At 47.0% G+C, this 15,079-nt stretch overlaps 1 protein-coding gene across 1 annotated transcript in view; it reads left to right on the forward strand.

The window, feature by feature from the left end:
• LOC141095295 (autoimmune regulator-like) overlaps positions 1-12,778 on the forward strand; it is a 134,048-nt gene extending 121,270 nt beyond the window's left edge. The window contains 2 exon segments of the mRNA XM_073581235.1: positions 70-138; positions 12,515-12,778. Of these exon segments, the coding sequence (XP_073437336.1) occupies positions 70-138; positions 12,515-12,574 (129 nt within the window). The 3' untranslated portion in view covers positions 12,575-12,778.
• The last annotated feature ends 2,301 nt before the right edge of the window (positions 12,779-15,079 follow it).

Genomic DNA, 15,079 nt, shown 5'->3' on the forward strand with positions numbered 1-15,079 from the left:
TTAAGTATACATTAATTTCTATTTATCGTATATTTATGTTTTCTTATTATATTTTTCATTTATTTTCAGGGTGCGACTGAAACTGTTGGCAGCAACCTGACATTGAGTCGACATGAACTAGAATGTCTCATTACTGAGGTAAATATCATGGTGGTGTGTTAGTATATACTTCAGTATTCATAGAACAAGCAGCATTATATAGAGTATGTGTTCAGTATTTATATGTAGTACGAACAGGCTATAACTGGATGCTAGCTATGTCGCTGACCACAAGGTTTGCCTTTTCCTGTGTTGATCTGAAAATACCACTACTCTTATAAAAGGGTTATGTGACTGCAGTAGTAGACCTTTGTACCTCACTATAGTGAAATATTTCAGCTATGTGAGTCCGGCTTATTCCCTGTATAGGTGCAGTCACATACACATCGGCCTCACGTACAGAGTCACTTTGTTCATGGACTGAGGTGGATATCGTTCTGCCCTTGAAATAAGCCTTGTTCTTAGAGGAGTTGGCAGCACTATCTTTGAGAAGCTATAAAGTCAAAAATAGGGATAAAAAAATTAAAAATGGCTGAGATGGGAATAACCCTTTAAGAACTTTCTTCATTGGCTATAATCAGCTGGTCATTGACCTGTGTAAACACTTGAGCAATTAGTCAATGAATAAGAAAACTATTATTTAGGCTTAAAGGGGTTGTCCTATCTTAGGCTACAAAAGCCTGCAGCCGTTCGATGTGATTACAGACTAGTGAACCTTTAGGGCCCCGTCACACATAGCGACTCACCAGCGATCCCGACATCGATATCAACTTGTCAGGATCGCTGATGTGTCGCTACATGATCGCTGGTGGGCTGTCAAACAGGCAGCTTCACCAGCGATCAGCACCAGTGACACAGAGCGCGCGGTGTCGCTGTGTACGTTAGTTACCAGCGCACTGATGCAGGGAGCTGGTAACTAAGGTACACATCGGGTTTCTAAGGGACGTGCGTCACTTAAAAACCCGATGTGTACCTTGGTTACCAGCTCCCTGCATCAGCGCGCTGGTAACTAACGTACACATCGGGTTTCTAAGTGACGCGCGCTTCTTAGAAACCCTGCGTTTACCCTAGTTACCAGCGCGCTGATCGCTGGTCTCCCGCCTGTCACACACAGCGATGCGTGCTGGCCAGCGGGAGACCAGCGATCAAAAAAATGTCCTGGCCATTCCAGGACAATCAGAGATAACCGGCAGGGGGGCCGGTCGCTGGTCAGTGTCACATACAGCGATCTCGCTGGTGAGATCGCTGTTGCGTCACAAAAATTGTAACTCAATGTGTGACGGGGGCTTTACTCATATCGTGTGCACTGCGACCTGTGAGGATTCCTTGATGCCGGAAGCAGGCGGTCATTCCAGCCACATTCTGACTAGACTTGTCCGGCCTAGCTCAATACAATTGCATTGAGCTAGGCTGCACCCATCAAATCGATACGTGATTGCATGTATGCAAATGACATATTTGCTGTCATGCGCCGGCACTTGAGAATCCTCACAGCACGCAGATAAAGTGACTGCAGACTTGTAGCCTATGGCCGGTCAACCCCTTTAATGCCTCCTTACACTGGGTGAGTCGACAAGTGTTCGAACTGCAGCCATGTTGCTCAAATCAGAAAAACACATTTCACCTGACATACACAGAAATGTTTGCTTGGACAAGCAGTCCTTTGTTTTCCATGGGAGAACCACTGCCGGACATCTCTGGTGGCAGCTTATCTTAGGAAGAACAAAAGGATCGGCTACCCAAAATCAAACAGCAGCGAAACATGAAGGCACAGGGACTTGAACATTTTTTGAGAACGCCGAAGACACTCAGCTAGCACCCGAGTATCCTCGGAGTACACCTCCGAGCACGTTCGCTCATCACTACTTATTGAAAGTTCAAAAAAGCATATTTATATACAGTGCCTTGAAAAAGTATTCAGACCCGATGAACTTTTTCATGTTACACCCACCAACTTAAATGTAATTTAGGTGATATGCCAACACAAAGTAGAAGCACCTGTGAAGTGTAAAGGATACATGTTTTTCTAAATATTTTAAAAAACTGTACATACAACATAAACCTTTAGGCTGTGTGCACACGCTGCGGATTCTGCTGCGGTTCCGCAGTGGATTTGACCGCTGCGGACCCGCAGCAGTTTTAGCTGCGGTGTACAGTACCATTCAAATGAATGGGAAAAAAAACGCTGTGTAGACGTTGCGGATTTTTCCGCGGTTTTGAAACCGCAGAAATAATTGACATGTCAATTCTTTCTGCTGAATCCGCAGCGGTTTCCTATCTCCACCATTGTGGAGATGGTGAAACCGCAGGGCAAAACCGCAGGCTAATCCGCAGATAATCCGCAGTTCAAAAGACCTGCGGTTTATCTGCGGATTTTGCAAAATCCGCGCGGATGAATCCGCAGCGGATTCCGCAGCGTGTGCACATACCCTTAAATCACTGCCCTTTTCCCAATCTAAAAGTAACAAAGTTTGCATATTTGATTTCCCCACGAATGTAAAGGTTGCATCTATGAAAATATAAAATTAGCCCATATAATAAGTCACCACTACCAAAAAGCAATAAAAACCGATCAAAATGCTGTACAGTGGCATGTAAACGTTTGGGCACCCCTGGTCACAATTACTGTTATTGTGAACAGTTAAGCAAGTTGAAGATGAAATGATCTCTTAAAGGGCTAAAGTTAAAGCTGACATATAGGCTTTGTATTTTAAGAAAAAAAGGATTTATTTTAAAAATTACAAAAAGTAAAATAGGCAAATCTTTGCGAACCCTTGGAGATTTGTGTGTACAGATAAGTTTGACAAAGATATCAGACCTTAATTAGCTGTTTGTTCACTATCATTGTTAGTAAAGGCCAGGTGATGCAAATCTGAACCCCCCATTGACTGCAAAAGACCTTCAGAAAAATTTAGCAGACTCTGGAGTTGTGGTACATTGTTCTACTGCTCAGAGACACCTGCACAAATATGGCCTTCATGAAAGAGTCATCAGAGGAAAACCTCTCCTGCATCCTCACCATAAAATTCAGCATTAGAAGTATGCAGAAGATCATCTAAACAAGCCAGATGCATTTTGGAAACAAGTCCTGTGTGCCAGTGAGGTTAAAATAGAACTCTGTGGCCACAATGATCAAAGGTATGTGTGGAGACAAAAGGGCAAAGAATTTCAGGAAAACAACATCTCACCAATCATTAAGTATCCTGGGGGATCAATCATCCTTTGGAATTGTGTTGCAGCCAATGGCACTGGGAATATTTCACAGGTAGAGGGGAAAATGAATTCAATGAAATTTTAACAAATTCCTGATGCAAACGTAACATCTGTTAAAAAGCTGAAGTTGAAAAGTGGATGGCTTCTACAAATGTATAATGTTCCTAAACACATGTCAAAATCCACAATAGATTACCTAAAAAGGTGCGAGCTGAAGGTTTTACAGTGGCCCTCACAGTCACCTGATCTCAACTTCATTGAAAATTTGTGACTAGACCTCAAAATAGCAGTGCATGCAAGACGACACAGGAATCTCACAGAACTGGAAGAATTTTCCAAGGAAGAATGGATGAAAATCCCTCAAACAGGAACTGAAAGACTCTTGGCTGGCTACAAGAAGCGTTTGCAAGCTGTGATACTTGAAAAAGGGGCTGCTTCTAGGTACTAACAATGCAGGGTGCCAACAATTTTGCATCTCCCCATTTTCCTTTTTGTAATTGTTTAAATGTAAAACATTGACTATTTATATTTTTTTTTTACCTAAAATACTAAGTAAATGTGTCCTCTTTAACTTTAGGCCTTTTAGAGATCATTTCTGTTACACCGCTCCGCCATACTTACCCGGCCTCCGCTCCCACGCCGCAGTCGCCCTCCGCTCCCACGCTGCAGCCTCTCTCCACCCGACGGCCGCGGCGGTCACCTGAGACGGCCGCGCCTCCTTCCTGCTCCTTATGCTCCGGCTGTGCCCTGACCCGGAAGCACCTTTGGACCAATGGCTGACCAGATGGGGCCATATCAGGCCGCTTCCCCCTGAGGGAGGCGCCTGATCGTTGTGTTTCCTGACACTCTGGCCTCGCTCCATCGTGCACACTCTGCTCCTGCAGTTCCTGTCTCGGCTGCTCCTCACAGCAGCTTCTCAGTCCTGCTACCCGTGTTCCTGGTTACCTACTCCAGTCCTGCCTTCAGTGTTCCTGTCGTCCTACTCCAGTCCTGCCTTGTGTTCCTGCCGTCCTACTCCAGTCCTGCCTTCAGTGTTCCTGCCGTCCTACTCCAGTCCTGTCTTCAGTGTTCCTGCCGTCCTACTCCAGTCCTGTCTTCAGTGCTCCTGCCGTCCTACTCCAGTCTCAGTCTTACTCCGGTCCATCCTGAGCCGCCCCTCTCGGTACCGGCTACCGTGGTACTCGAACCCCTGGGCCTGCTCCTAACGGTCCCTGTATAGGGGTCGGTTCCACCTGGCAGCTCGCCCGGGGTCCCTCGGTGCCACGGCCCAGAGGGTCCACTCTCGGAGCTCCCGCTCCTGACCACCCACGCTAACAGTACGATCAGGCCATGGACTCCGCCGGTACTACGGCTGCTACCCAGAAAGAGTTGCTATTCCTACGGGAGAATCAGGGGCGCATTATGTCAATCATGAAGTCGATGGACACCCGTTTGTCGGCCTTACAGGTGGCCGATCCTGGAAATGCCACTCAGCTGGCCAGTCTCCAACAGGAGCTGGGTCAGCAGCAAGATACTCAAACCCACATTTTGTCCTACATGGCCTCCTTTGATAGTCGCTTGTCGGCCCTCCAGGCTGCCGCTGCAGTGCCGACTCCTCCCCCTGCATCTGCTGCTCCTCCGACACCCCGCCTCGCCAAGCCGCCTCGTTTCATCGGGGATCCCAAGCTCTGTAGGGGGTTCTTAAATCAGTGTAGTCTCCACTTTGAATGGCTGCCGCAGCAATATCCCTCGGACCGGGCCAAAGTGGCCTTCATCATGTCCCATCTGGAGGGAGAGGCCCTTTCTTGGGTAAACCCGCTCTGGGAACGTGACGACCCGGTCGTTTCGAGTCTCCCGGTTTTCCTGGATACGTTTCGTAAGGTTTTCGATGAGCCGGGCCGGTTAGCCTCTCTCACTGAGTCACTCTTTAACTTACACCAGGGCTCTCTCACGGTCGGACAGTACGCTATTCGCTTTCACACTATTTCCTCTGAGCTCGGCTGGAATAACGCAGCTTTGGTGGGGGCATTCTGGCGCGGTCTTTCTAGTAAAATAAAGGATGAACTCGCTGGTCGAGATACCCCGTCCACCTTAGAGGAACTTATCTCGCTGGCTACCCGCATTGACCTGCGCTTCCTGGAGCGCGCTCGGGAGTCAGTGAGAGACAGGCGCTCCTCCAGGTCAGTTTCTCCTTTCACTCAGTCGGCCAGCTCACGTTCAGTCGGATCTTCTTCCCTCTCTTCGGGTGAGCCCATGCAGATAGATCATCTCAGGTTGGCCGAGTTACGTCAGAGAGAGAGACGGGCACAAGGTCTGTGCCTCTATTGCGGTCATTCGTCACACTATATCCGCACCTGTCCTAAGAGACAGGGAAACGACTCCACCTAGGTCAGGTAAGAGAGGCCTTCCTAGGTGATGATGATGATTCCTCTCAACCCCTTACGGTTTCTGTGCTTTTGGTTTCAGGAGGGAGGCGTGGTTCCGAGGTGGCCTACGTGGATTCGGGCTCAGCGGGTAACTTCATTCGGCCGGAAGAGGTAGACAAATACCAAATTCCTGTAGTCACTCTATCTAACCCAATTCAGATTGCCACCGTGGATGGCAAACCGCTACAGGTGACCGTCACCTTGGTCACTGAAGAGGTGGAATTGCAAATCGGAGCCTTACATCGAGAGAAGATAGCCTTTTACGTTTTACCTAAGCTCTCTCACGCCATTCTACTCGGTCTTCCATGGTTAAGGACTCATCAGCCTGTTCTCGACTGGTCTTCTGGGGAGATACTCCGCTGGGGGCACCCGTGCCAAGCTCGCTGTCTGACTCCTGTCCGCCTGGCGGCCGCTCCACGGTCACTTCCAGACCTCCCGGGTCTTCCTCCAGCTTACAGCTCCTACGCCGATGTTTTTGATAAGAAGGAAGCGGAGGTCCTCCCTCCACACCGGCCGTTTGACTGCCCAATTGAACTTGTTTCTGGTTCAACCCCCCCAAGGGGCAGAATCTACCCTCTGTCTCCCGCGGAGACCACCGCCATGTCCGAGTACGTCCGAGAGAACCTCGCCAAAGGCTTTATACGGAAATCCTCTTCGCCCGCGGGAGCTGGGTTCTTCTTCGTCAAAAAGAAGGACGGGACTCTACGGCCATGCATTGACTATAGGGGCTTGAATGAGATTACCATCAAGAACAGGTACCCTCTTCCACTCATTCCGGAACTGTTTGACCGTCTCAGAGGGGCTCGGGTCTTTACCAAGCTGGACCTCAGAGGAGCCTACAATCTGGTCCGTATCCGCGCAGGTGACGAGTGGAAGACCGCTTTCAACACTCGAGATGGCCATTACGAGTACCTGGTCATGCCCTTCGGTCTTTGCAATGCTCCTGCAGTCTTTCAAGAGTTCGTCAACGAGATCTTCCGGGATCTCTTGTACTCCTGTGTGGTTGTGTACTTAGACGACATCCTCGTCTTCTCGCCGGACCTCTCGTCCCACAGAAAGAGTGTCCGCCTGGTGCTTCAGCATCTTCGGGAGAACCGTCTGTATGCAAAGATCGAGAAATGTCTCTTCGAACAGACCTCTCTGCCATTTCTGGGATACATAATCTCCGACGCTGGTCTAAGGATGGATCCCGAGAAGTTGTCTGCCATCCTCAAATGGCCTCGCCCCGTCGGATTAAAGGCGATACAACGATTCCTCGGGTTCGCCAACTATTACCGGCAATTTGTCTCCCACTTCTCCGCGATCACAAGACCCATTTCTGTGCTCACCCGTAAAGGGTCTACTTCCAAGGATTGGTCTCCTGAGGCAGAGGAGGCCTTTCTGTCCCTAAAACGGGCTTTCTCCACGGCTCCGGTCCTGCATCGCCCTGAGAGCGATCGACCTTTTGTACTCGAGGTGGACGCTTCCTCGACTGGTGCCGGGGCGGTGCTGTCCCAGAGAACCGTCTCCGGTCGCCTACACCCTTGTGGCTTCTTCTCGAAGGCCTTTTCTCCATCCGAGTGTAACTACTCGATCGGTGACCGGGAACTTTTGGCCATCAAGTTGGCCTTGGAGGAATGGCGCCACCTCCTGGAAGGGGCTGTCCATCCTTTTGTCATCTTCTCGGACCACAAGAATCTGGCCTATCTCCAGTCTGCCCAGAGACTAAACCCTCGCCAGGCCAGATGGTCTTTATTTTTTGCCCGATTTGATTTCGAGCTCCGATTCCGTCCCGGCAACAAGAATTCCAAAGCCGACGCCCTGTCCAGGGTCTTCCAACCACACGAATCCACGGAGGAACTGTCACATATCATTGATCCCACTAGGATCATCACCGTGGCTCCAGTGAACTGGCTTACTCCTCCGCCTGGCAAGACGCTTGTGCCAGAGAATCTCAAGCAAAAGGTTCTTCTATGGGGGCACTCCTCCAAACTGGCCGGCCATGCCGGAACTAAGAAGACCCTTGACCTTATCAAACGTCACTACTGGTGGCCCTCACTTCGCCAAGATGTACTCGACTTTGTGGCTTCTTGTCCATCCTGTGCAAAGAACAAGGTGCCACGGAGATCTCCGTCTGGCTTGTTGCTTCCGTTGCCTGTCCCTACGGTTCCTTGGGAGAACATCGCCATGGATTTCATCACCGACCTACCCTGCTCTGCGGGCTGCTCAGTCATTCTGGTGGTGGTGGATCGTTTTTCCAAGATGGCTCACTTCATCCCTCTGCCCGGTCTTCCCTCAGCGCCAGAGCTGGCCGAGATCTTCATTCATCAAGTCTTCAGGCTTCATGGACTACCTCGACGCATTGTGTCTGACCGAGGGGTTCAGTTTACCTCCAAGTTCTGGCGTTCGCTTTGTAAGCTTATGAACGTTTCCCTCGACTTCTCCTCGGCCTACCATCCACAGTCCAACGGACAAGTAGAGCGTACCAACCAGACACTTACGGGATACTTACGCCACTTCTCTAACGCCCACCAGTACGATTGGGTCAACTTACTTCCCTGGGCAGAGTTCGCTTATAACAACCATGCTGGTGAGTCTTCGGCCAAGTCTCCGTTTTTCATTGTTTTTGGCAGACATCCTGGTGTCCCTCTTCCGATAACCCCTGCCTCTGAGGTACCCGCGGCCAATGCCTTGTCCTCGGAATTTTCTAAGATTTGGGCTGAGACCAACACATCACTCAAGAGATCCGCTGATCAGATGAAGAACTATGCAGACAAAAAGAGGTTGGATTCTCCTCCGTATCGTGTTGGCGACAAGGTCTGGCTCTCCTCCAAATTCGTCCGACTAAAACTGCCCTCCTACAAGTTGGGTCCACGCTACATCGGTCCGTTTGAAATTCTGGGACGTATTAACGAAGTTGCCTACAAATTGAGGTTGCCTGCTTCGCTCCGGATCCCGAACACCTTTCACGTCTCTCTCCTGAAGCCTGTGGTGCTGAATCGTTTCCATTCCTCGCTTGATCTTGGTCCTCAGCCGGTGGGTGCCGACAACGTTTTTGAAGTGCAGGACATCCTCGCTGTGAAAAGGGTTAGAGGTAGGACTTTCTTTCTCGTTGATTGGAAGGGCTTTGGTCCTGAGGAAAGATCCTGGGAGCCTCGGGAGAATATTAATGCTCCCCGTATCCTCAAGAGGTTTCTTGTTAATCTCCGGGGGGGCGGCTTAGGGGAGGGGGTACTGTTACACCGCTCCGCCATACTTACCCGGCCTCCGCTCCCACGCCGCAGTCGCCCTCCGCTCCCACGCCGCAGCCTCTCTCCACCCGACGGCCGCGGCGGTCACCTGAGACAGGCCCGCGACCGATGCCTTCCCTGCATGCTATGCGCATGCGCCATAGGCCGCGGCCGCGCCTCCTTCCTGCTCCTTATGCTCCGGCTGTGCCCTGACCCGGAAGCACCTTTGGACCAATGGCTGACCAGACGGGGCCATATCAGGCCGCTTCCCCCTGAGGGAGGCGCCTGATCGTTGTGTTTCCTGACACTCTGGCCTCGCTCCATCGTGCACACTCTGCTCCTGCAGTTCCTGTCTCGGCTGCTCCTCACAGCAGCTTCTCAGTCCTGCTACCCGTGTTCCTGGTTACCTACTCCAGTCCTGCCTTCAGTGTTCCTGTCATCCTACTCCAGTCCTGCCTTGTGTTCCTGCCGTCCTACTCCAGTCCTGCCTTCAGTGTTCCTGCCGTCCTACACCAGTCCTGTCTTCAGTGTTCCTGCCGTCCTACTCCAGTCCTGTCTTCAGTGCTCCTGCCGTCCTACTCCAGTCTCAGTCTTACTCCGGTCCATCCTGAGCCGCCCCTCTCGGTACCGGCTACCGTGGTACTCGAACCCCTGGGCCTGCTCCTAACGGTCCCTGTATAGGGGTCGGTTCCACCTGGCAGCTCGCCCGGGGTCCCTCGGTGCCACGGCCCAGAGGGTCCACTCTCGGAGCTCCCGCTCCTGACCACCCACGCTAACAATTTCATCTTCAACTCGCTTAACTGTTCACAATAACAGTAATTTTGACCAGAGGTGCCCAAATTTTTAAATGCCACTGTATGTTCCTCAAAATGGTACTGATCAAAACTACAGCTCACCTTGCAATAAAAACAAGTGCTAATAGAATAATACAACTCAATCTGGAAAGATGGAAAAGTTATGATTCTCAGAAACTGGTGAAACGAACATTTATTTTTTTTACAGAACTTTTTTAAAATCACTAAGATAGAATGAAAACAACAGTATACAATTTTAGGACAGCTTTAATTGTACTGGCCTGAAGAATCACATTCATTTTTATCACACAATGAATTAACACATCCCCAAAACTTTGATGGAATTGGATTTTTTCAATACAATTGAACCCACTTTGAAATGTTCACGTTTTTTAGTACATTAAATGGTGAAATTAATGGTAATAATTAAAAATTAAAACTCGTCCTGCTAAAAAACAAGTTAATGCGTTTGGAAGAAGAGGACAAAAAAAACATGCAAAAAGCAAAAGTAGGCTACAACAGGAAGGAGTTAAAGATGTGTGGAGTTGCTATACACATTGACTTCTAGCTGACAATCCTTTACGAACCGTTAGGGTAAGTTCACACTAGGCGGTTTTGCAGCGTTTTTTTAATGCGCTGGTTATGCAAATTTTCAGCTGCATTTTACAGCTATATATGAGATTTCAGAAATCTCATGCACACATCTTTTTTTTTGTCATCAGTATTTTGTGCTTTGAATGTTTTTTTTTTGCACAATAGAGTATGTCACTTCTTTCATGTTTTTTTCAGTGTTTTTCACCCACTGACATGAATGAGTGGTGAAAAAACGCTGAAAATCCGCAGCAAAAACACATCAGGTTTGGCTGCATTTTTTGTGCCAAAACCTGATACTATGAAATAGGAATTTTTTTGTACAAAACTTTATCAGCATGCACACTTCCCCTTGAGAAAGCCATGGCGAAACGCGCGTCGGGGTTGAGCGGGTCGTCCCCCCTCCTACACAGCAATATTATGGGTGAGTGACTATGGCAGCTGGGTACTGGGCATGATTTTGGTATTCACCGACTAAACCTTTTTATGGAAGTACATGCTGCTGTCTTCCAAGGTATTTGTTACCGATGTTATATATATTTTTTTGGGGCCATTTATTGCTAGTCATTGACTGTTGCATTTATTATCTCAGCAACTTTCATGTGTTATGACCTCAATTATGTATGTGGTCCTTATGGCCCATTGTCACTCTGATTGTAGGTAGGGGTGATTACCCTCTCTGTTATCAGGACTGTCCTTTTCTTTTTTTCACCTTAAATGTAATTATGAATGTTTGATATTCTCTTTTAATGTGATTAAATAAAGATTGTTCTTACTTTTTTCATATTCTCTTGCTGTGGTTTATGGTTACTCAATTCCTTTCTTCTATTTGCATATGTTTGTGAGTACTCCACGATTGATGGTTAGTCCTTATTATTTGGTGGGGGAACTATTATGTTATCTCTAACTGGTTCCTGGCCACTTTTGACTAACATGTTAGTTTTGAACTTTTTTTCAGCATGCACAAGAGGCAAATCTAGCAAGCCAAAAAGAGAAAAAACGCAGCAAAAAAAATGCAAGAAAAACCTGCTTTTTCTCTGCAACTTCAGATTTTGCTGCAGAAAAAAAAAATGCTGAAAAGACGCCTAGTGTGAACTTACCCAAAGTCTTATCAGTAGGTCCAGTTTGTTAGAATTTCTGGAAGGTGATCCTACATATAGTGACAGGCAGCGTGTATACATCTACATATATTAGCCTGTATCGCTATGGGGGCAGCATTTCCTTCAAGAACACAGGGGACTCATAACTGTGAGCTCAGTCTAATACCTGATCGTCCCAACTACACAGATGAATAAATATTTTTTTCTGCTGTGTATATGATAAAATACTTATAAGTAATTGAATATGAGACATCCCATATACACAATACATGTGCGCGTTCCACATGGCGACATGTGACGCAACCCCATAGCACTATTTATTATCATCTTTATCTATTCTGCAATCCATGTCTGATGAATGACTGTATATATTGTGCATATGTGTTGCCTTACAATAAAATAAAACATTTATGTAAATCAATTACTTGGGAGTGCTATGTTATCTGAAGACAGCAGGAAATAGAGGCTGAAAAACAGAATCCAGGGATGTGTCATTTGTCAAACGATGTGCTATAGTTTTGTAACTGTAAAGGATTTATCACTAAGAGATTAACATTGCTGGGCTACACTAGTCTGACAACGCCCCCTCCTGTGATAAGCAGCTCACTGTCTATAGACATTATATATAGAGAGATCCTGGTGTGGGCGGGGTTAGCTTCCTCAGCTCTGCTTCATGCTAAATCTAAAAGCTCTGATTGTGTGAGAATGGCTGCACCCAGTAATCTAAGTGATGCATCCTTGTATTCAGTTCCTCTTTACCTACATCACACTGCTCTCAGATGAGCAAACATTGTTTGGGTTTTTTGACTCCTCATCAGGGTACTTTGTGGTACTTTGAATATTTTTTTTTCCAATAGAGCATTGCCTTGAAAATTAGCCTTCATAAATAGTGAAATCTCTTCAATGAAAGACGATACCATTGCAGAGTTGTGTCTAATGCATCTAATTCAGCCAACCATGATCTGTACAAGTGAGAGACAAAAACCCAGAAATAGTGCAGTCTACAGCTGGGTCTCTGGTTTGGCTGGATGGAGCCATGTTTCATAGGATAATAATATCAATGAATATCACAATCCTTATGGAAGTATGGAAGTTGTTGATAGATACATCTTGGTTTTGTGCTGTGCTTGTGCCCTCATGTACCCATTTCTCTTTTCTGACAGAGTTCATTTGATTGCTTCTTACAGTGGGCGTTCCAGAACATGACTCGTCCATTAACGTAATTTGACAAGCCCTCGTCTTCTGCTTTGTTCACATCAGTCTCAGAAGTTTAGTTTTTCTTACTTTATGTTAAATAAAATAACCCACGTCAAATAAAAGGACAACATGAGACCAACATGTGGGAAAAGTCAAATTGTCCCTTTCATTCAGGGTTTCGATAATGGGAGCCCATGTGTGTGAGGTCAAACATAAACTTACCTGCCATTACATAACCTGTCAGCCTAATGTATAACAATTAACCTAGTATGTAATGTATATGGAAACTGCTCCTGGTTTGATGCCAAATATGCACATTTCATTGGCTTTTACTATGCCTCTGATTTCACATTATAGAATGATTTATCAAATGCAAGTAAATGTAAGTTCTTCGTACGTATGGAACCCAACTGTCACGCACAGTGTGGGAAGAATAAATGTAACATGAAGGGTTGAGGGGAAGGAAGCCCAGACATTAGGGAATGGATGAGAGGAGACCACTAGGCAGATCTAATAACATCCTACCTGCCCTACCATCCCTAAATTGGTTTCTCACCAATCACTGGACAGGAAACCTAAGCCCTGTAGCTCCCTAGAGCTAGGTCCTGGATATGGAGGGGTGGAATAAGCACTGGTCAGTCCCCACTATAAACTAAAGACAAAAAGATAGACAGACAAGGGGAATGAACAAAGCTTGAGAAGAGTCAGAGAGGTAACAACAAATGTTCTCAAACAGCTCCAGAGAGGAAGGTAGCCGACTCCAAGCTTTCACAAGGGAAAAATGTGAAAATCACCGGCGACTCTCTGCAGCAGACTGGGAATTTATAAACACCCAGGTCCAGGGGTGTCAACTAAAGCCAGAGGGAGGTTGCCGTTGTGTCCAAGAGTTAGAAGTATTAGGGAGGCGTCTGTAATACCAAATGCAGAGGCCTTCTGCAGCCAGATGCAGAGCGACTGTCTGTTGCATCATAAGAATAATAACCTGAGGCTGAAAGAGCTTTTTTTGATATGCTTGATTATTTTCTTGAAAATAACAGTCACACAAATCACCCAACGTTTCGGCTTTACTAGCCTTTTTCAAGGGTATCTTATCTGTGTAACCGTGAGGATAATGATAAGATTCTCTAAGCAGGATAAGCGGAGAACAGGACAGCGCCGCAGTCACTTCTCTCTTGACTGCGGCGCTGTCCTGTTCTCCGCTTATCCTGCTTAGAGAATCTTATCATTATCCTCACGGTTACACAGATAAGATACCCTTGAAAAAGGCTAGTAAAGCCGAAACGTTGGGTGATTTGTGTGACTGTTATTTTCAAGAAAATAATCAAGCATATCAAAAAAAGCTCTTTCAGCCTCAGGTTATTATTCTTATTATCAGAATTCTGTTCTTCCTGACGGCTTGGTTGTATCTTTCCCATTTATCATCATGTCTGTTGCATCAGACATACCCGTGACACCAACAGAGCATATAACATGTGGCTAAAGGGCTGTGAGGTCCAGCAGAAAGCAGTGCTAACAGGTCAGAGCTCAGACACCAAAAACTTAGGCAGTTCTTTTTGCCTGTAACACAGCAGAAAATCTTAGCATTAAACCTCAGCTATATACTGTAAGTGTTCTTTTCATGCTGCTGTCCTAGACCAGAGTGCCAGAGTGGTTGCATCCTTCACCTTAAAGGGAACCTGTCACCAGGAAAATGCTATTAATCTGTAGATATGGGGTTGCTTTGTAGGTTAATAGCGTTATTGAAACCTGCCCGGCGCCCACTCTTAACTGAAAGCTGCCAAGAGAAAATTATCTTTATTCCCCCCGGCAGCATTCCGGGTTCAGTCACAGGGGCAGCGTCGGCAGAGGTTGAGTCACCACTCTGAGTATAGTGAGCGGCGGCGGTAACTGCACCCCTGGTCCAGAATTACAGATGGCCCCAATGCAGACCCAGTTCCAGTCAGTGCCAGGGGCGCAGCCCCCGTGACTGAAACCTGAACACTGACAGGGGGAATAAAGTTAACTTTCTCCCAGCAGCATTCGGCACCAGGCATGTTAATAACATAATTAACCTGTAGATTAACCCCATATCTGCAGGTTAATAATGTTTTTTTTCCTGTGACCGGTTTCCTTTAAAGAAGATTTTTCAACACAAATCTTCAAGAACACACTTTTCTCCTGCCTTCCTGCTGGCTGGGGGATGTGCACTCCTGAATTAATAACAGACTGGCAGTATAGTTAAGCCACTGGCCCAAACTGTGCATTTTCTGATGTTGTAAGCAACAGGGAGCTTAGCCTTTGTAACATTGGAAAGTATAGAAGGACTGAAGCTGACTGGATCCAGCAATTTGGCCTGCTTCAGAGCAGCGCTTGCAAGCTCTATAACAAAGAGCTTGTAAGCACTGCACTACTTGCCAGGAGACCAACCGCTTCTCATACGCTGCAGAGGTGGCTGACAACCTAGGCATTAGCAGTAAAGTATAAAATTAAAATTCCTCTACTCTTAATGTTACCATTTTATGTTATGTCTGAGTCTGCATGGAGACATAAAA

Source organism: Dendrobates tinctorius, unplaced genomic scaffold (genome assembly GCF_039654945.1).
Source record: "Dendrobates tinctorius isolate UK_male_01 unplaced genomic scaffold, ASM3965494v1 ptg000069l, whole genome shotgun sequence".
Classification (NCBI taxonomy): Eukaryota; Metazoa; Chordata; class Amphibia; order Anura; family Dendrobatidae; genus Dendrobates; species Dendrobates tinctorius.